Consider the following 23,359-nt stretch of genomic DNA (forward strand, 5'->3'; position numbering starts at 1 on the left):
TATTTCTTTTTTTTTTAAATTTCTTTATTGATTACGGTGTTACATATATGTCCTTATTCCCCAATTATCCCCCCTATAACCCCCTCCTGCCCTCACCCCCCTGTTGTCTGTGTAACATTGTCTAATATATTTTATTGATTTTTTACAGAGAGGAAGGGAGAGGGAGAGAGAGTTAGAAACATCGATGAGAGAGAAACATCGATCAGCTGCATCCTTCACACTCCCCACTGGGGATGTGCCCACAACCAAAGTACATGCCCTTGAGCGGAATCGAACCTGGGACCCTTGAGTCCGAAGGCCGATGCTCTATCCACTGAGCCAAACCAGTTAGGGCAACATTGTCTCTTTATAGTAATTTTAAAAGCTTGGTTGTTACTTAATGGTTTATGAAACCCATATCTTTCTTTTTTATGTTTTCTTTTTAAAAATATGTACATTAGCACCCCCCCCCCCCATGGTTTTGCTTTCCATGGTTTTAGTGACCCAGGGTTAACAGCAGTCTGAAAATATTAAACAGAAACTCCAAAAATAAATAATTGCATGCCATTTTATGAGTAGATGATGACCCTTGAACAAAAAGTATGAAGGTTCACTTTTTTCTGCCTTTTTTCTGTTTGCAAGATAATTTCCTCATTCTAATTATGTATGACTAGATTTCTCTGCAGAATCATTCTGTGCTTCATTAATATCATTTTAATTACTGCATTTAAATGTGATGTCATTATGTTTCCTTAGTTTCTTACCTATGCCAGTTCCAATTGCATCTGAATCTGTCTTATCATATTCAAAGACTCCATTTTTATAAAAATTTTGCAAACATGTAAAGCATTTGTACACTGTCTTTTGCTAGAATTAATATTCCAAATAAGCCCTCATCTATCTCTTGCACATAATAATTTTCTCTCCTTTTAGGGGAATAATTTTCCATAGTGCTTTATTGACAGTTTTAAAAAACATTTTTCTTTGAGATCTGCTCTTTGTCAAAAGATTATTTGTGCCAATTATCCTTGGCTCCCTTCATGTTACTTGGTTAACTTTCAAATTCTCCTCTTACAATTCACCCTGGAGGTAGAATGTAGGTTTGTAGAATGTAGGTTTGTCTATTTCATTATTTAGTAAAGCGCCTTAGGAGAGTGGGGAGGAATCTTGGTCATTCACAATCAGAAAACTTGTCTCTTGGTATACTTTTTCTTTTTCGTTTTATAAATGACTGCACCAGAAGGCAGCCTGGGACAGGGAGACTGTACTTTGGGGGTGCGTTGAGACATGTCCATGGTGCTCTTCCGAAGCCAAGACTGAAGGAGGCAGCGAAGGGCAAGACAGGGCCATTGACTTGCTCTGCCTCCATGGTCTCAGAAAACACTTAACATGTGGGAGCCTTTTCCTGACGCCGCTCCTCTTTGGGGGAAATTGGTGGAGTTGCCAGATTTTCTCCCTCTAACATCACTGTCTTGAAATGGGGAGCCCTATGTGGTTTCATATATCCTCACTTGATCCCTGAATGAAGTGAGTCCTTAGATTTTATGACATGTGGTGGCCACTGTTCCCTAGTGTAAGTATTAATGGTCATTTTCATTTGTTTCATCCTTTTAGTCATTTTGTAGGAAAATGTTTATCAGATTTTACACTGCCATCTCATGCTTATCTTCTGGATATTAGTCCTTGATTTCCTTTTTCTTATCCATGAGTTAATGACCTGAAAAATACAAAAGATTGCCTACCCTCTCTCTTTTAGGAAAAAGAAGAACTTTAATATATAATGACAATAGACATTCTTTGTTCTAATGATGATCTTGATGGAAAACTAATTTATTCTGCCCAGCCATGCAGTGACATTTGCATTGATAAGATCAATTGATAGGAATGCCCTTCCCCAGGTGACTTGGGTCCAGGATCATCTAATGTGACTCCTCCTAATTCTCTGTAAATAATCATGCAAACATTGAAAAAGACAAACCATTAATAACCCAAACACTACTTAAAACAGAATCTAATATTACAGATTATTATTAGAATTAATCTATGGAGAATATGCCCTAACTTTATAAAGCTGATATTCCAAATTGAGGAAAATCTTGATTGAGCCAGGTCTTATGATAAACCTCAGCTGTACTTACAGAAAAGGAGGCTGTTGAGAAAGAGATGAAAAGACTTTGCTTTTCTTACAGTTTATTCTCACACTTTGAGATCCTAGTGCCCCAACCAAAAAAAGGGGGATCTTTTGCTGTAGAATCCCAAGAGTAATTCTGTAAAACTCCAGACTAAGTCACCAAGGCTGCGATGAAAACTGGAAGGAGAATGTTTTGATTTTGGGGGGATGGGGCAGGTAAGTGGGTGGGGGAAGACTCATAAGATACCATTTTACTCCTGACTTAGTCACTTACAGACCGATGGTTCCATCATGACTTAGAAAAGCTTAAAGGAAAACAAAAAGAACTTTAAAAGGGAAATTGTATCTTTCAAACTAATGGCAAGTATAAAGGTTGATTAGAACCATATAAAAATCAGTATTATAAGGAAAGGCAGATTATTTAAAAAGATATCAAGCTTTAAAGGAAACAGAGAAGAACCCAAAAGTAAGAAGTATAAAATGATATTCAGGGGTCAAGTATTAGGTATGACATTAAATGGAAATGGGAAGAACTTCACTAAAATTAGATTTTAAAAAAATAATCCAACATGTCATTACTAGAACAGAATGATATAGAAAGTTTAAATATAAAAGGATGGACACATTTCATTTATCACTTGCAAACAGAGCAGATAATACCAAATAAAGCAAATAAGTATTGAAATAAAAAAAAGAAGGTCATTTTTACAATAATCAAAAAGTGAATATGGAATTATTACAAACTCTTCCATGATAAATCTCATTGTTTTAAAATATACTGAATCCAACCTACTAGTAAATGTCCCAGTTCAAGAATGGTTAAATGTATTGTGGTACAGCTGTGTGGTGGCCTAATATGTAGTGATTAAGAGAGGTGATATTGAAGTTTCTTTGTTCATAAGGAAGACTGTTACCGATATATTGTTGATTAAAGAAAGCATATTACAGGTAATATGCACATTATTCTCCTACTTTGGTTAAAGCAGAATCAAAATATTAACCATTGTTATTACTATGTGATAAAATGAGTCAATTTAAATATTTTCATCCATACTTTTAATCATTCTGTGGTAAATATAGTAGATTATATTTTTGTTCACTACTATTCACTGCCTCTCCCTTTGGGGGGATTATACTTTTATGCATCATTGACCTCAGTTTGGCCATGTGACTTGCTTTGGCCAATAAAATGTGAGTGAAAGTAACATATGCCACCTCAAGCAAAGGCATTCAGAACTATCTCATGGTTCTGCCATGGCTCTTTCCTCCTTCAAGGGGGGGTTGCTCCTTCAGCCTGGATGAAGAGGATACAGAGCATGGCTGCAGCTGACCTATAAACAACATGTAAATGAGTAAGAGATAAACCTTTCCTGTAAGCACTTGAGATTTTGCAGTTGTGCTACCACATCACAACTTAGCTCAGGCTAACTAGTCCCCAGTTTCAAATGTGTTTCTGAACACATACAAGTTATGATACCTATGAAGAGCAAGTTCTAGAAGTCTTTTCTGCCACCCTTTGCTTTAGTTAGATCCCTGGGTCATAAATCTGAATTTTTTTATCCTCTTCTGAGGATATACTTATTGATTTTTAGAGAGAGAGAGAGAGAGAAACATCTGTTATATTGTAAATCAGCGAGCTGATGTGAGATGCCTTAATCAATAAGCCAAATTAATTTGGAGTCTTTTTTATTACGCTAGCACTAGCGGGCTCAGAGTAGAATATCTCTGTCAAATTCTGGGCCCCAAAATGGTGGAAGTCTTCCCTTTTTATACTTTTTTCAGCTCTTTGTCTTCCAAATTTGGAATGAGACTTCTGGACCTTCTGAAAAAAAAAAAGTCCTATGTGCTGGGATGGAGCCGTGAGACCATATCTCAAGGCCTGGCCTGGCGCCAACACTGACAACTCTGTCTGGGGCATAGTTTATGGCCTCTCTAGAATGGGAGTAGTCTTATTTTTCCTTATTATTTAAACAAGCAAGCATTTACAGAAGCCAAATAGCAGGGTTAAAATTTCAAACAGCAGTTTTTACACAAGATGGAGGTTACTATGCTTCACATCAATGTGAGAGAGAACATCAACTTGTTGTCTTCCATATGTGCCCCGACCTGGGACTGAAACTGCAACCTAAGTATGTGCCTAAGTGGTAATCAAGCCCGCAACCCTTCAATATATGGGACAATGTTCCGACCAACAGTGTAAATGCAAATGTTACAGTACCTAGAAACCATTATAATGATCCCATTTATAAGGAGTGATGAGACAGAAAAATTAGATATTCATCTTTCATATTGTTGTTATTTCCAGCTACAATACTTTTCTCATTGAGTATAAAAATTATGTTGGTGTTGACTTTGAATCTATGGTCTTTTTTTGGTGTAGAATGTTGATTAGGCAATTCCTGAAAATGTGCTTTGATAGAGATGAAATAAGTATTTTTTTTAAAATGTCACAGCCATTCTTACACTCTAAGAATAAAGAATAAGTAGATGCAACCTGATAACAGAGTTCATACTTCCTTTTGTAATGCATTTTGATCCCATTCAACCTTTTATTAGGTACTTGAAATCTTTTTTTTTAAATAAAAATTAATAGAAAAAACAACAATCTCAAAAACGATTCTTGGAATGGGTTAAATTCTTTCACCTTTTCTTCATTCTTGATATTATTATAGATATTCATAACTATGATTCAACCAAAATGTTGCTCTTTCATCATAGACAAGTTACCCTGAAAATGTCATTTTTAGTTAAAACCAAAACCAACATGTTAGCATTATTGTTAATCAGAAAGTGAAGTCGGATGTGGTTAAGAAAAAACAACAGTGCAACAGAGGAAATGTTGGCCCTTGATGTAGCTTAGATTGAATTTACTTCCAAATGGATAACAATTTAATGAGTTTGGTTGTCTCAACCTCATCCCTTGGGGGCACTTGAGCACATCACAGAACCTCCATACTTTCAGCTCAAGTGTCAGCATTTACTTGTAAAACATCTTGGACCAGAAAGTGAAGTGCTTAAAATTAAGGATCTGAGCAGTGTTCTTGCTTTCTGTTTGCTGGCACCAGAGCTTGGCTTGAGAAATTTTATTCACACTTATTAGACTGCTTTCATTAAAAAAAGGATTAGGTGATTACTTAAGTGTCAATTTATGACTACCTTTTGCCAATACCAAATGAAACTTATCTTGAGCCAAGAATAAGCTCTTTACGTTTCTATTAGCTTCAAAACTAGGAAAGAGCTCTACAGCTCTTTGCATTTCTGTTAGCTCCAAAACTTGGGTAAGTACTTTCAAGGAGTATAAGCATTAAGATGGGGGCTAGAACTTGGCCTTTCATCTTCTTAGAAGGGGATGAAGTTCATTTTAGTGGTCAATGTTTTGAGTCACAGATCGGTGTGTAAGCGTTTCATCTCATACTGCCAGGATTACCTTTAAAATGATTTCTTTTAGCAACCTGTGTTGCCAGTTGAACTGTTTTTAGCCCTGGCACTACAACGCAGATTTTCCTTATATGAATCTAAATGAAAAATGAAGTAGTCTTTGGCTGTGGATAAGTGAAGCAACTCCTAGCACTACCCCAGTTCTGGGACCTGCCTGTCAATCTGTGGATGCTTTCAATCCTGTTGATTGTTGTGTTGAGAAAGTCACATATAGGTGTTCTATAGACTTGAGGCACAAATAACCATGGATATATGTATTACTTCATCCCTTCTAATGGCTGGATCACATGATACACAAAAAGCAGGAGCCCTTTTGCCTTTTGTGACTGACTGTCTTATGTTGGATTTAATCATCACATACATGAAATGACTGAACTTAACTGGAGACAAGCATGGAATGAGCTCTTATTATAATCCATTGGGCAGGGGAAATTTAATTTCAGAGGAAAAAAACTGATGTACTTTAACATGAGGGCCCAGAGCACAGCTTTGCTTTAAAACAAAGAGATTACAGCCCGGCTTTCATGGCCCAGTGATTGAGCATCGACCTATAAATTAGTAAGTAATGGTTCAATTCCTGGTCAGGGCATATGCCCAGGTTGTGGGCTCGATTCCCATGTGCAGGAGGTGGCCAATCGATAATTCTCTCTCACCATTGATGTTTCTCTCTCTCCCTTCCCCTTCCTGTCTGAAATCAATAAAAATATCTATAATAATAAAAATATAATATGGTAATTAGACCAGACATCCTTCTGGATGTCCTTCCGAACGACCTTCCATACGAAGCCAGGACTGCGAGGGAAGCCCAGGTCCCGGGTGCCTGCTGGCAGCTGCAGGGAAGCCTGGGTCCTGGGTGCCAGAGGGAAGCAGGTGCCGGCAGCTGGGGGAAGGAAGGCCTACTCTTGCACGAATTTCGTGCATCGGGTCGCTAGTATTTTAAATAAATAAATAAATAAATAAATAAATAAATAAATACTACAAGGGAAAAGTGTGACTTTAGCATATAGTTTCTTCCCGTTTTCCTTCTGGACAGACTTTTGTTTCATATTAACACTTTTAGTCTCCACCTTAAAAATCTAGAGGAAGAAACATTTCCTAATGTGTCAGAATTCTTCCTCTCACTAACATTTTAGTATTTTTCCTAAATATAAATTTACATGAGTTATATTTTGTTTGTTTTGCTTTCAGATGTTTTGCACACCCTCAATATTTACCTTCTCTTTTCTAGTCCAACCTGATTCGTGAAATGGACTGAAGCTGAAAATTCATCTACTTCTTTGTCTGAATTTGAGACACAATTGGGATGACCTTAAGTGCACGCGACTAGACTCCAACTGCAGCTATGAGTTCAGACGAGAAGGGCATATCCCCTGCTCATAAAACATCCACTCCAACCCATAGAAGTGCCTCCTCTTCGACATCCTCCCAAAGAGAGAGTAGACAGGTAAGAGAAGAGTATAAAGTGCATTTTGTTATTTTATGCAAACACAGTATCATTAGGATATGATGGGGTTGCTAATTCATGCTGAAATTTTGTTGTGAAGATTTTTATTCTACAGGAAAACGCACTAATTTCTGTAGACCTATCTGAAATAGAGGATCCTGCTCTTGCTTTTTTGTTATGTAGGATCCTTTTTTAGAGCGCAGAGCACAAGAAGGGTAGCTAAAAGCCCTGGAGAATTTTCCCACTCTGCACCTGGAGGCAGGAACCAGCTATTGGACCTCGAATGTTGTGCTCTCCCTGTCTTCATCTGTGGAGATAGAAAGGCAAGGGTCTCCTTCCTATAACTCTCACTGGTTGCAAAGCACTAACTTCTGTTTGGTGTTTCATGGAATCTGGTAACAAATCCAAGAATTAGATTATAAATAAAATTGTAGTATCATGAGGTTAAGGGCAGTAAAAACTCAGAAGACAATGTGTAAAGTCAATAGAGAAAGTGATTTATTGTTGCTTAATTATCCCATTGAGCCAACTCTGTAAGTTATTTTTGTTTGTGGAGTTAATTCATTGCTACCTCAGTGGCTATTCCACAGTCAGAGTGTGGGGATTAGTCACATGAATTGTCTTCATTGTCAAAACAGGTGATTGTTTTGTCCAGTCCTTGTCTCTGTATTACTAGTTACCATTATAATATTATCTGTGATAGGACTTTTGTTGTGTAACTGGAAGTTCACAGTAAGTCAGTGTTGTTAACATTTTATAAAATCTTTTCTTTAGGGGGACATTCAATTAGTAAACATTTTTACAAGGGTTTTTCCCTCCTATTTTTTGTGTTCAAAATATATTGCTTGACACCAATCAGAAAGGATATATGCACCCCTACATTCATAGCAGCACAATTTACAATAGCTAAGATTTGGAAACAGCCTAAGTGCCCATCAGCAGATTAGTGGATTAAAAAATTGTGGTACATCTACACAATGGAATCCTACACTGCTGTAAAAAAAAAAAAAAAAAAAAAAAGGACTCTTAACATTTGCAACAGCATGGATGGACCTGGAGAGCATCATGCTAAGGTAAATAAGCCAGTTGGAGAAAGATAAATATCAAATGATCTCACTCATTTGTGGAATATAATGAACAACATATACTGATGAACAAAAATAGATCCAGAGTCAGAGAAGCATCGAACAGACCGTCCAACCTCACAGGGAAGGCAGGGGAGGGTTGGATGGGGGGCGGTTAAGAGATCCACCAAAGGACTTGTATGCATGCATATAAGCATAACCAATGGACACAAACAGTAGGGATGTGAAGGCATGTGCTGGGGGGTGGGAGCAGCTGGAGAGGTCAATGGGGGGAAAGAGAGACATATGTAATACTTTAAGCCAGGCGTCCTCAAACTATGGCCCGCGGGCCACATGCGAGTGTTTTTGCCGTTTTGTTTTTTTACTTCAAAATAAGATATGTGCAGTGTGCACAGGAATTTGTTCATAGTTTTTTTTAAGCTATAGTCCGGCCCTCCAACGGTCTGAGGGACAGTGAACTGGCCCCCTGTTTAAAAAGTTTGAGGACCCCTGCTTTAAGCAATGAAGAATTTAAATTAAAAAAAAAAACACAAAAAATATATATTGGCTGGTTTCTAGAAGTACAAACATCAGTTATTCAGTTGTCCATAATATAGACCTGGGCCTGAGCCAGTTCCAGATGTGATTTCATTATTTTATTTTTTTAAATATATTTTTATTGATTGTCAAGAGGAAGGGAGAAGGGGAGAGAGCTAGAAACATCAATGATGGGAGAGAATCATTGGTCGACTGCCTCCTGCATGTCCCCTACTGGAGATCGAGCCCGCAACCCGAGCATGTGCCCTTGACAGGAATGGAACCCGGGACCCTTCAGTCAGCAGGCTGACGCTCTATCCACTGAGCCAAACTGGCTAGGACTGAATTCATTCTTTCAGATGGTGGGAATGCACTTCTGGGCTAGTTCCTTGGGGAACATTCAGTCTACAAACCCTCCCAGCTCTCCCCCTCCCACTTCAGCAAGAGATTCCAGGAAAATCTATAAGAATCAGGGATTCCTTATGTTTATATCTTTTGCAGATTCTAAACAGATACTTCTACTATGGATCTTAGGGAATTTTGACATTGCTGTCCTTTGTTATAGACTTCAAAGAGACATCTACATTCTGTTTATTAGAAGCAGTTATGCTATTAAGTAAATCTGTGAGTACACACAGTTATAATGTTTATTGCATTGCATTTGTAAAGTAAAGGAAAGTAAGAGTACCATGAATGAAAACATTTATATTAAATAACCACTGTGTGCTGAGAAGATGTTTTCTGAGTTTATCCGTTTTAGTCTACCTGTCACCTGCTCCTCCGTCCTTTCTTGTTATGGCTTCTCCATTTTCCTCTTGCCTTGGGCATTTAAATGGTGAGACATTTTCAGCAGCATGGCCTTTCTGGCAGCCGGAGGAAAGAAGGGATGGACCCAGCTCACCCTGGAGCATTGTGGCAAATGGAAAACTGATGACTGCCTTAGAAACATCTGTCATCATTGTTGATCTGCCTATTGCACCTGAGCTCCAGGACTAGCTTGCAAAACAAAGAAAAACTGAGACTCTGTTCTGCCAGAGGGAGTTTGAAGGTGGAATGTGTGACTCCCAGCTGGCCTGTGCATGGAAAGGTGTATGATGGGAATAAAATAATCTATTCATAAGTGGATAATGAATTCTAAGAAACTAGGAGACAGTGCTCAGATGTTTATTATTGTATAGGGAAAGAGTTTGCTTTCATTCCTGTTTACCTCAGCAAGTGGGAACTCTCCCAGATAGTTTCTCCTCTGGTTCCTTCCTGCCTCCTGTTTTGTGTCTTTTCATCTTTCTCAAGGGAAAGAAGGAAAGAAAGAACAATTACAGTTCTGTTTTCCCCCCTCCTATCTCGATTACTTCCTAGAATGCAGTATTAACTTGGGGAAATCAGGATTTTCAGTGATCTTGTGATGTGATATAATACAGTGTTTTTATAGGCATTTTGTGTGTGTGTGTGTGATGACTGTTTTCATAGTGAAGGGACAGAGAGAAATTGTGATGAATTAGTCTTCATTGAATGTTACCATTCTCCTGATTTGAATGGCATCTATGCAAAATGGGGCCAAATTGCAAAGTACATCCCTATTTCTCTCCTAAATTGAACATACAGGTAAAGGATCTAGCACATAGCTGAGAATACAGCGATGCCTTCGTGTACTTTATTTGTCTCTCCTTCCCATGTTCTAGCCCTAGATTACTAATTAATCGATTGGGCATTTTTACTTAAATGTACCACTGCCACCTTAAATCAATATGTGTGAACCAGTTTGCGATTGGGATAATCATTCTGTTATTGACCTAAGGTCAAAGCCATTCCTTTCCACTTTGCCTCTCTTGCATTCAAAAGGTTAAAAAGTTCTATTGATTATTTTCTCCAAATACCATAATTTCTTTCTATTCTTACTGTTGCTTCTTAGCCCAGACCCTCATCACCTCAACCCAGGATCCTGCAGAGTACTCTTGTCTCACCTTCTCCCCATGGCCTCATAAGATCAAATTCCCTGAATATGGCAGATTCATGCTCAGAATCCTTCAGAGGCTCTCAGCTACCTACACAATTAAGGCCATATTTTCTTACTTGGTATTCAGTAACCACCATGATCTGATCCAGCCTCAGTGTCCCATTTTCCTCCCAACCTGTACAGTCTTATCTGCTCATGGTTCCTAAAAGAGTCATATCTCTTTCTCTGGCCTTGTCTTTCCTGCATGGAATTCCTACCATCCCACTCTCAACCTGATACCTACCTATGCTTCAAGGACCAGCTCATGGGACACTTTCACTGGCCCCTCAAACCCACATTGCCCTTTCCCTCCTCTAAACATTTGTGGAACTTTTTAATAATATGTGACATATATATATATTATATATATATATATATATATATATATTAAGGTACTGTACTGTGAGTTCTTTTACAGACTACACCCTCTAATTCTTCAGAGATGAGCCTTGCACCTCAAATGTTTTAGTATATCCTAGAGAATATTTTTTAAGACCTGCAACAATATTAGTCTTGTCTTTTTATTACAAAACTTCCATTCCAGATTTATTTGTCTTCTCCCAGCTTCCTTCCTCGTAGATAAGTAAAACAAAGGTTTGCCAAGTATGTAGTAGGAACTGGCTGTCCTTCCTGTCTCTAAATTCTGTAGCCCAACAGGTGAAGAGGGGAGAGAAGTTGGGAAATAACGTTATTCAGTGTTCCTGTGATTTCACTCAGTGTTTCTTCATCAACGAGAAGGTCAAGACTCCACTCAGTATTTAACAAGTTGAAAGACTAATAAATGCTACATTTATGTTTTGGCCAGATCTGACATTAGATGTTAGAACATCTAACAAAATTAGCTCTGTGTGTGTGTGTGTGTGTGTGTTGTGTGTGTGTGTGTGTGTGTGTGTAGCCTTAAAACAGTATTTGGAATATAGTAAATCTGATTTAAGTGTCAGCTATTTTAATAATAAAATTGTAATCCCTTACTCCCTAAGTATAAGCTTTAAAATTTAATGACTATAAAGAATATGTCACATGGGAAACTTGGAACAAATTTTTAAAACCATCTTTGAGGCTCTGAGGCAGATGTCTGGACATATCTTTCTGTGGCAATAAGACCACCATTTGTCCTTTAAACTATCTGTATTTATCTCATGATAATTTAAGCATATTTGTGGGAAAGTGGGAACTTAGACACTGAATATATTACAACACCTACTTATTCACTTTTTCATTCAGCAAATATTTATGAGTGCATATGGCTAAATCATAAACATATCTTCTCTGAATTTATAAGGGTGATCAAAACTAACCAACTCTACCTCAAATATACATATGTAAATGTTAAGTAGATGTATATAGGATTATTATTATTTTGCTAGTGTTGTTAGAAAAGTTACGTTATTGGTTATCATATTGAAAATCTTTGTTTTGGGTCATTTTAATAGCCTTGTACAAAATTACAAATTAGCTGGACTTCAGTGATCTTTTTAAGTCCCCTGGAATTGTTATCTTGCCTTTTAAATTAACCCTACATGTTCTTGAGCCTTGGCTCTTGAAGTGGCTTGGTATTTGTCCCCATTATTGGTCATGCGTTTATAATTGCTATAAAGAAGTGTGATGATCATTGCTGGGGTTTCCTGTGATCTCCTCATATGTCTGTGAGTGTTGACAGTACAGGTGAGGAGCACATCCCCAGTAAGGTCTGGTTCTAGTTCTTAAAGGCAACCATGCACTTTAAAAAGCTGTTTATCCACATGCCTTTTACCACTTCATAGTCAAGATCACACAAGTATTCTTGGCCTCTAAATGGACCACTTGATGGGTCTGAACGGTATTTCTTACAGTGCAAGGTTTCCAACAACAGACCAGTCCAATGTGGGGCCATCACTGTTGGTTCTTAATGAGTTTCATGTTTCTGTGTAGGAAAAGTCAAGACTGTGATGACTTTTCCCGCCCTCTTCAGGGATTTCCAGGTGCACTGTGTGGAATTTCTTCCAGCAACTATTTCTAAAACTTTCTACTTCCATTCATTTTAGTAATGCTTTATCTGGAGATCTATTATTAATGCAATTCTGCCATCTTTCCATGAGGGCAAGATAATTATTACTGAAGAGAAAGTGGAATTTCTGCTTCTTCAGTCATGGCCTTCTGGCTTTGGTAATTTAAATTTTTTATACTATTAAAAATATATTAATTCCTTGAAGGAAATTATTAAGAAGACAGCAGGCAAGTCTGTGCACGTGGTTTGCGACAGGAATTCAGAAGGATGCAGAGTCTGCATTGCCGTCCGCTGCTGATGCTTTTCCCCTGGCGAGTATCTAGGGCATCTGTCTCCACTTGCTGTGTCAGCTTTCTCATACATCCTGATGTGCTGGTCACAAGGTGCTGACTACGGTTACTGGGTTGACCGGGTAACATGATGGCCATGTTGTTATGCATTCCAAAAAAGGCACCCAGGTGTCATATACCTGCAGGATGTCTGTGGCGATAAGAATGCACAAGATTCCTACACATTTATTCTTAGAGCAGTTATAACTGAGATGTTAACTACGATTTATTGAGTGCCTGCTGTGTGCCAGCCCCTGGGCAGCACTGTGCATATACTGGGTGCCAACTTCGTGACTTGCTGTGTCTTCTGAGGTAGATATTGCCATTCCCAAATTACAGATGGAGAACACTGATGCTGAGAGAGTTGTATGGTTTGCCAAGTCATGTGGTAAATGGCAGCATGAGGGTTGGTGTGCTTGTTTGTATGATGCAAAACTTAACCTTCTTTTCACTGTATCCCTGAAGTAAGTGCTAACTGGCTTGCTCTTAATTCTTTTTAAAAAAATCTTTATTGTTTAAAGTATTACATATGTTTCCTTTTTCCCCCATTGACCTTTCCCCAGCCACTCCCACCCCCCAGCACATGCCCTCACCCCCCTACTGACTGTGTCCATGGGTTATGCTCATATGCATGCATACAATTCCTTTGGTTGAACTTTTACTACCCGCCCTTCCCCTCCCCCCGCCTTCCCCCTGAGGTTGGATGGTCTAGGAATTTATTCAAAGTAATTAAAAAAGATAAAGCACCCCTATGTTCATTGTAGCATTATTTACAATAGCCAAGACATGGATGCAGCTTAGGTGTCCACCAACAGATGAATGGATGAAGAAGATGTGGTACATACAGGGGACAGAAGTAGCTTTACAGTTGTTCGTATGGAAAATAATACAATAATCTATAATAATAAAAGCATAATATGCTAATTAGACTGGATGTCCTTCTGGATGACCTTCCGAATGAAGCCAGGGCTGCGAGGGAAGCCCGGGTCCTGGGTGCCAGAGGGAAGCTGGTGCCAGCTTCCGGGGGAAGGAAGGCCTACTCTTGCTCAAATTTTGTGCATCGGGCCTCTAGTTGATAAATAATAATACAAGAATAAACTCTGTGCTTTGCATACTCACAGCTGTAAAGCTACTTTTAACCTACTCTGTGTATATATAATGAAATATAATTCAGCAATAAGAAAAGAATGAAATCTTGCCAATTGTGATAGCATGTATGGATTTAGAGGGTATTATGCTAATGAAGTAAGTCTGACAGAGAAAGACAAATACTATATTATTTCACTTATATGTAGAATCTAGAATCAAAACAAGTGAACAAGCAACACTAAACAGAAACAGAGCCATGTATGGAGAGAATAAACTGATGGTTGCCAGAGGAGATAAAGGTCGGGGGATGTGTGCAAAAGGTAAAGGGGAATAAGAGGTACAAACTTTCAATCCTATATAATAAAAGCATAATATGCAAATCGACCAAACGGCAGAATGACCGGCCAGGGGGCGGGGCCAGTGAGCAGGCGGCGCCAGGCCAGCCAAGGCACATGCCAGCGGACAGAGGGAGGAGACGGCGATGGGGGGACAGGGAGGCAACCAGCAGTGGCAGAGGGATGTTGGGGGGGCGTGGCCGTCAGTTGGACATCTCCTGAGGGCTCCTGGACTATGAGAGGGTGCAGGCCGGGCTGAGGGACCCCTCTGAGTGCACAAATTTTCGTCCACCGGGCCTCTAGTTATAAAATAAGTAAGTCACGGGGATGTAATGTACAGCATAAGCAATATAGTCAATAATGCAATAACTGCACAGTTCCCGATGCTTACTAGACATATTGTGGTGATCACAACATAAGGTATATAAATGTAGATTTACTATTCTGCACACCTGCAATCAATATAATATTGTATGTCAACTATACTTTAATTTTAAAAAGTACTTTAGAAGTTTCTAAATTATTTTGGATGTTTTAAAAAACATTTTATATCATTCATAAATATAAAAATAGATTAGATAAAATAATCAGATGAACAGTTTCAATGGAGTTAACTTTCAGAGAGCAATGGTCCAATTCCCCTTATTACTATCCCAAATTTGTATGAAAAGTGAGTCTAAACAGAAATTTGTAACCACAGCCTGAAATATTTCCAGCGGTTCCTTTATGTCTTTGAATTAAAGTAAAATTAAATTAAATGACAAGCTCAACAAACCAAGAGACCCGTTCGGCAGATCATGTGGACTCCCAATTTGGGAGTCATGTTCCTGTCTGCGGGAGTTGCACTAAGCTATTCAGCTATTATTAAGCGTCTCATTGTCTGCATGTTTACCCACATCTTTGATATAGAGTAAACCGGACTGTAGTCATGTTGGCAGCTTTCCACTTGCTGCCCAGGAGACATTCAGATTAGTGAATACTAACTGGGAACAAACTTTTACCAAATTGATGAGCTGCAGTGAAATTATGTGTTCTAGACTCCTGATTCTATGCTAAATATGCATCAAGTCTATCTGAGCAGGGGCCACAAAGGGCAGGTAAGTACTTCCACCTTCTCTGGGTGTTCCAGGTTCCTTAAAATACCGAACTGGAATGAACCTACCTTCATCACTTGTCACAAATGTACCACTTTGGTGAGGGATACTGATACTGGGGAGGCTATGCGTGTGTGGGGGCAGAAGGTATATGGGAATCGCTGTACCTTCCCATTAATTTTGCTGTGATGTTAAAACTACTCTAAAAATAAGTCATTAAAAAAGAAAAAAAAGAAAAAAGTTGACCTGGAAATTAAGTTGTAATTTTAGTATTTGAGGAAAAACTTGATTTTAAAAGATGAATTAACACTTTTATGTAACCATTTATTTAACCTGCTTATATAATACATATAACACCTTTGAAGGTATGTGGCATCTGTTTCCAAGTCATTGGGAAAGAATCTGAAAATAGCAGCTGGTGGAGAAAAAGTACAAAAAATTATAGCACAAATTATTATCTTAAAGGTAACCTTATGAAAAGAATTAATTTTTGTTACTGAAGACGTTGCCAAATTAAATTTGACGTGTTTGCCACTGACCAGTCATAGCTTTAAAACTAGTAACCAAGAGCTCCAGGATTAATCCACTCGATGTTTCTGTTTTAAAATTTGAGTTCTTTGTTTTCATTTTATTCTTTTTACTTTAATGCAAAAAAAGTTGAGTCCTTTAAATGTTTTCTAAAGTTTTATCCTGTTGGAGTTGTGATTTTTATAATTCAGAGATGAAGCTAAAGAAGTTTAATGCCTAATCATGTGTTAATGATTACTGAAGGACTGTGCTCTACAAATTAATCAGAGAGCACTGAAAAATTCCAGAACATTTTGACTGGCCGCACTGTTCAGTGTCTTGTGCTAGGATGGGGTGGGCTGGGGGGTAAAAGGGGTGGGATACCAAGATGAATTTGAGCTGGTCCCTCCCTCCAAGTAGCACCCAATTTAACTAGAGTCCAAGATTGGGTATGGTAAGTTTGAAAACTGTCTTCTTCATAAATGTGCTTAGATATTTCATTAAGGTAATGAATGGTTTTCTGTGTGGTTCTGTAACTTCAGGCATATGCTTTTGAATTTAAAAACCATAAGATTGAAGACAGTCATTAAGGTAGTAGATTAATTTTCTATTATTGGATAGACAATGATAGTGAGGTTCTATCGATATACAAATAGAGGGTGAACCAAAAGTAAATTTACAGTTGTTTGTATGGAAAATAATACAATAAATAATAAACAAGAATAAATTCTGTTTTGTGTACTCACAACTGTAAACCTACTTTTGCCTACCTTGTATAAGACTGCTCAAGTTTGTATTCAAGAGCGTTTGGCTTCTTTGCTATCATTCTGGAAGTTAAATGAAATAGCTTATTTTTTGAAGCTAGTTACATTTATAATGGGTAGTTTTATAAATTATGCTTTAATTTTTCAGTAAAATATGTATTCATTTGTGGTAATAAAAATATTCATTTACTTGCTATTTTTTAGTAACTATTTTTTATGATTTTCTGTATCTTGGCAAATCAACAAAATTTAGGGTATTTTTCACTCAGCTTGAATGTGTACTATATTGTACTGTGTTTGAAATGAATGAGCCTCTTTGCTCCCATAATATAAACTATTTTGTAGAATCAGGTGGAGAAGAAACTAATATGTTCCTTGTAACAGGTATTGGGGTAATTTATAGATTCTGTCTTGGTTTGTTTGGTCTCTAAACCTTCTTATCCACAAAATCCTAGCAACATTTTAAGTATCCCCGGGCAACTATAGAAGCAAAACTCTTTCTATCACACTTTAAATACCCTAAATTGATTCCTATGTCTGTGGCTTGGTTCAGAAATTAGGGGATTTAGTTTGCTTCCCCTGGCTAAATTCCTGAATTAATCCTTTATTTTCTGCTTACATAGTTGCTAAGATCGAGTTTCTTTCCAAGTTCTGCTTTTCTTACCATGTTTATTTGTTGGGGGCTGAGCGGGGGGAGGGGGAGGAGGCAATGTATGTGTATTTGATTGCCCAGCAACCTACAAGTATAAGGATAGGGTAGGATCCTTAAAGAGAAACTCAGACCAAAAATATTTCACTGGAAAAAATAAAGTAAGTCAAAGCCATAGCCACATGGAACAAGATTAATGCTTGTGTTTACAACAATTTTTGTTCAGCCTTATTTGGACTTTAGTATAATAAGGTCTCTCTCTAGAATATAAGCATCATAGGAGGAATTCTCTTGTCTCTTTTGTGCTCTGACATGCTGTAATCTGCACTTGACACAATACAGATGTCTAACAGTGATTTGTTGATTAATTGAACCAGCACACAAGTGAATGAATGAATGACACATATCACTGGCAGTCTCTGGTTTTCTGCTTTATTATATTTACTTTACTGAACTTTTTGGTTGACATTCTATTAAATAGTGAGGGAAGAACTGTGTAGTTTCTAAAAGATTCTATTTCTTGATTTTAAAAAATGCTATCTTGAAAACTGTTTTTCCTGAGGAATTTATCTCAAATTATGAAGTTATTTATATCTCTGTAGTAGACACCTATATACCTTTACTGCTTGTGGTTCTTTTTTAGAAAAAGCAACTTAATACATTTAAGTTGTATTTGAAAAATAAGTTTATGGTTTTTTAGTTTCATAGAATATACATTTAGAGAAGTTTTGCTCAGATGTATTTGAAGAGTATATGATACAAGGTTTCTTTCCCTCTAATAGTTTGTGTAATGTCTCAGGATAGTTTGGGGTTATTAATGAATAGATTTATATAATTTAGCTTAACTAGTGTTAAAGAAATTTTAAAATGTGTTCATTTTTAAAAAGTGCTTTTCCTCAAAAGAAGCATTATGAGAAACAGAATAACTTACATGCAAGTCAGAATTCCCCATTTTAATAATAAACACAACATTTTAAAAAGTAGTTCTTCTAGAACAGTGGTTCTCAAATTTCTGGTTTCAGGAACCCTTTACACTCTTAAAAATTACTGAAGGCTTCAAAGAGCTTTTGTTTAAGTAGGTTATGTCTATCTATATTTATTGTGTTAGAAATTAAAATGGATAGAATTTTAAAATATTCCTAAATTTATTTAGAAATAGCAATAGACCATCACATGTTAGCCTAGGATCCTATCCAAAATATCAACATGAACAAACAAGTAATGCCATTCCCAGGTGGTTTGTTCCCATTTGTCTGTTGAAGATCTGAACACACACCTCGTCTTTCACTCCATTTCACTCCATCATATGCCTTGGCTTTTGATTCTCCATCAAAAGGCGCTGACACAGGTATAGATACTCAGTCACATTTATCATTTTTCTCTGCTAATTCAATTAGGTCTGGGAATGGAAAAAGCAGAGTCCCAGTTAATGCTTAAATTGTCCTTCGACACTATAGCTGTCAGATAAGAAATTCTTGCTAACCCCTGCCCCATTATATTTGGTGCAAAAATATCTGTTCTTATCCCTTCTGTTTTCTCACAAATTGGAAGAATGAGAGCAATTCATAAATCTTTTATTTCAGTTGTTTTCTTTCTAATAAATGGTTCAAAATGCATTCAGGTAGGATTTTTAAAATCTGTGATCAGACTTCATGTTTTTTTTAAGGTAATAGAAATAACCAAAAGCTTTAAACTTACAAAGAAATTAGAATAATTGGCTCAGGTCAAAGTGTAATTTTCTTCACAAAAGAGCAAATGTTAATCTAATAGTTTTCCAGTGATATATCAAAAACAGAGGGCTCAATAAGTAAATAAAATACCAACCTGTCTACTGAAAAAATGAAATAACTAGAGTAAAAAACATTATATTTCATTTTCAGCCTATATCTGAAAATCAACTACACTGAGTTCTTTGATGTCTTTCAAAATTATTCTCCCATAGAAAGTTCTTCATGTCTTTTCATATGTACAAGTAATATCTACTTATTGTATTAAAAAATTAGAAAAATATTAAGAAGCAATTAAAAGTTATCTATAATCCCTCTACCTTTGGATAGCTACAGTTCAATTCAAATATTCTGAAATATATTTTGATTATATTATAACATTATTATATTCTGTATACTTTTTATAGCCTGATTTTTCAGTTGACAGAACATTATGGGTATTTTTACATATCAGTTGACATGGACCCATATTGTCATCTTTAATCACTCCGTACTATTTCCTTATGTTTGTATTATTCACATATATATATATATATATATATATACACATATATATATACATGTATATATATGTATATACATATATATATGATATTTTCTACTACAACAAATAATGCTTGAGTAAACATATCTGTTATTACATATTTGCGTAAGTATCTAATTATTTCCTTGGGGTGAAAATTTAGCTGTGGGATTGCTGCGTAAATGAGGCATCTACTTTTTTCCCAAAAAAGTTTTTAATAAAATTGCAAAATTCCTCTTTAGATAGATCATACCCAATTTATACTCCCTTTCCTGCAACCCTAATCCATTCTCTAATCTAATGGTTTAAAAAATCATTATTATTTTGGTTTTCATTTCTTTGAATACTCCTGAGGCTGAGGTGAGCATCTTTTCAAATGTTCTGTGTGAGTTCCCTGTTCATGTACTTTGCCTATTTTTCTGTTGGAATGTTATCCAACTGATCAATGAATATTCAGATCAATGAAGACTCTTTATAGTCTTTGTAAAGGACATCTACTGTCTATTGTATTTAATGAGTTGTTTTCTTTTCTGTGCACTTAAGAATTATTATAAGATATTATGCCGAAACCGGTTTGGCTCAGTGGATAGAGCGTCGGCCTGTGGACTCAAGGGTCCCAGGTTCGATTCCGGTCAAGGGCATGTACCTTGGTTGCAGGCACATCCCCAGTAGGGGGTGTGCAAGAGGCAGCTGATCAATGTTTCTCTCTCATCGATGTTTCTAACTCTCTATCCCTCTCTCTTCCTCTCTGTAAAAAATCAATATAATAAAAATAAAAAGAAGAATTATTATAAGATATTATAATATCATTATAATGTTATAATATAATTATCTCATAAGGGATTATAAGAAACTCTAAAGACTAAAAGGTATTAAAGCTCTGGGCTTTTTGACTTAAAATTTTCTCTTTGTATAGTGCCATTGGAGAGGTAAGCAGATATTCTTATGTAAGGCCAATTGTGTATGTAGTAGATGTACCAATGTTTTAAAAAAATTTGTTTGGCCCTGACCGGTTTGGCTCAGTGGATAGAGCGTCGGCCTGCCGACTCAAGGGTCCCAGGTTCGATTCCGGTCGGGGGCGTGTGCCTTGGTTGCGGGCACATCCCCAGTGGGGGGTGTGCAGGAGGCGGCTGATTGATGTTTCTCTCTCATCAATGTTTCTAGCTCTCTCTCCCTCTCACTTCCTCTCTGTGAAAAATCAATAAAATATACATTAAAAAAAAATCTTTAAAAAAAAAAAATTTGTTTGGTCCCTGACTCCTACTTTAAGATTGAATCCAACATTCAGGACCAGTTCAGCAGCAAATCGATAAGAGGGGACAACAGAGATTGTTGGCTGAGATTTTTGTGACTGTTGCTGCTGCCTTTGTTCTCCTCAGGACCCCGCAGTTTCTAACATAACTCACTGTCTCTTTCCCAGGTGGCAACGTGATCTCACCCCCGTGCCCCTCCACACAGAAATGGCTTATCTAACCCTGGGTTGTGTCCCCTTTATTCAGGGTTCCCACGTACTGGAGAGGACTGCTTCCTCCGGCACCGAGGCCTCCGTAAGTCGGCAATTCCTGGAACCGGAGCCAGTCCCCGTCTCCAAGGTCAGTGATGGACTGCGGTGCTCTCTCAGGTGGCCGGGGCCAGCTGCGCTGTAAATAACGCACACCTGGCTCCCCTGCGGTAGCTGAGGCGCCCCCTGCAGGGCTGCCCTTGCACTTCTTTCTGCCTGCAGTGTGTAGGGTTTCTTTGCCTGTGTAAGGAGGGACATGAAAGTATATTTCATGAAAGTATATTTTGCTGGGATTTTCAGGATTGCATATAGAAGTCCAGCATTCTCTATGTTTTGGGAAAAGGACAAGAGAAACTATTATTCCCCATTGGAGAGATGAGAAAACATTTCTGTACCAAACTAATGGAAAAAAAATAACTGGGTCCAGTAATAATCTACCATATCATCCATGCACTGCATACCAGGAAATATGCTAAGTGCTGAAATATATTATCCCATTTAATATAACCCCATGAACAGCCTTATGTAGTGTAGGTGTTTATTACATTTTTTTAAATATGGAAACTGAGAATTTGTCACTTGCTCAAAGACCAAAAAAAAAAAGCTGCTAAGGGCAGAGCAGGGATTCAGACTTAGCCTTCGGTTAAATTGTACCTCACCTGCGGGTAAACTAGTAGCCACCCAGCAGGGCTGTTGTACACTCCGAGTCCCCGGCTCCTTCTTACATCTGGCCTTCCTAGCAGTGAGCTGAGGAGAACCTGCAGATGATTAAGACCTTTTCCGTCTCGTAGAAGCCAGTGTTCCCACCCCTTCAGCCTTCTCTTCCTATGACTAGCAAAATATCTGAATTCATTTTTGTCTAAAATGCAAAAATCATAAAGTGGAGGAGACGTCATCCTACTCATCCCCAGCCCACCTGGCTCCCTGAGATTTGCAGTGGGCTGGCTCCCCTGTCAAGAAACTCAGAAAACAGCATGCTTGGGGATTTTGAAATCAAATATAAAAATAGCGCTTTACTTTCCAAACATTTCAACTTCCAAATACTAGTATATATAACTGATCCATCCACTCCCCTTGTCTTTTATTAAACAGAACCCTTGAAGAAAAGAACACTCTACTACGCTAGTGTTGTGGACTGTGTGCACTGTACCTCTTTATATTTTGAAGCTATTACAAAATGAGAAGTTTACTCAATCAGACAGAAGTAGACTGCTAAACTAAGGAAAGGGGGAGTTATTAAACTACAAAAAATTAAAAAATGATATGATTTCTATTGGAATGGCAAATAGAGAATGTTTACTAGGTAAATATAAGTAGTAATCTCTTTGAAACATCAGTTTTTTCTTATAGGCAGCAAAGGAGAGAGAACAGATAACTAAGTAAATGCAGATGCAACGTGAGGTGCAGCTACCATTTATTAAGCACCCACCTTGATCCAGGCACTGGATTAGTACATATATTTCCTCTGTTGGTCAGCCCCCAACTCCACGAAGTGAGCACTGACAATGTTCTCATTTACGGAGACAGAGAGTTGTCCAGCGTCAGATAGCTGGGAAGTATGTGACAGAGCAGAGGGGAACAGAGACATGGTGGTGAGAGATACTCAGAGAAAGGAAGACTTGGAGACATATACAGAAACAGGAAGGAGAGGTGCTGGTATTAAAACAACTAGGGAGCAGCAGGCACACAAGATGTACTCCGGCCTTGCCCCTCCCGCCAGCTGCATCTGCAGCCTCTTTGGCATCTCACTTTATAGTCCAGCTACCTCCACCTGCACACAGTTCCCCACAGTAGCCATGCTCTTTCCTCCCCCGCTGGGGGCGGGGAGGGGGGGTCAACCCTTGTACCAAGCCTGCCTGGGGTGCTCCCTGCTCCCCTCCCCTTCCTTGACCTGGCTAGAGGAAGTTAGGCTCCCCGTCAAGAAACTCGGAAAACAGAATGCCTTTTTCAAATGCTGATCACCTTTCTACCCAACCCACCCTCAGCCCCAGACCACTTGGTGTAGCCAGTCCCATCACTACCACATTCATTTCTTCATTTCACATTCTTTTTTTTTTTTTTTTTCAATATATTTTATTGATTTTTTACAGAGAGGAAGGGAGAAGGATAGAGAGTTAGAAACATTGATGGGAGAGAAACATTGATCAGCTGCCTCCTGCACACCTCCCACTGGGGATGTGCCCGCAACCAAGGTACATGCCCTTGACCGGAATCGAACCTGGGACCTTTCAGTCTACAGGCCGACGGTCTATCCACTGAGCCAAACCG

The 23,359-nt window shown here is 38.0% G+C and overlaps 1 protein-coding gene across 1 annotated transcript in view; it reads left to right on the forward strand.

Moving 5' to 3' along the window:
• The first annotated feature begins 6,875 nt into the window (after positions 1-6,875).
• Positions 6,876-23,359, forward strand: part of OSBPL6 (oxysterol binding protein like 6) — a 74,750-nt gene continuing 58,266 nt past the window's right edge. Inside the window, exons 1-2 of the mRNA XM_008138518.3 lie at positions 6,876-6,992; positions 21,090-21,182. Coding sequence (XP_008136740.2) covers positions 6,891-6,992; positions 21,090-21,182 — 195 coding nt within the window. The 5' untranslated portion in view covers positions 6,876-6,890. The remainder of the gene's footprint in view (positions 6,993-21,089; positions 21,183-23,359) is intronic.

Source organism: Eptesicus fuscus, chromosome 11 (assembly GCF_027574615.1).
Source record: "Eptesicus fuscus isolate TK198812 chromosome 11, DD_ASM_mEF_20220401, whole genome shotgun sequence".
NCBI classification, from domain to species: Eukaryota; Metazoa; Chordata; class Mammalia; order Chiroptera; family Vespertilionidae; genus Eptesicus; species Eptesicus fuscus.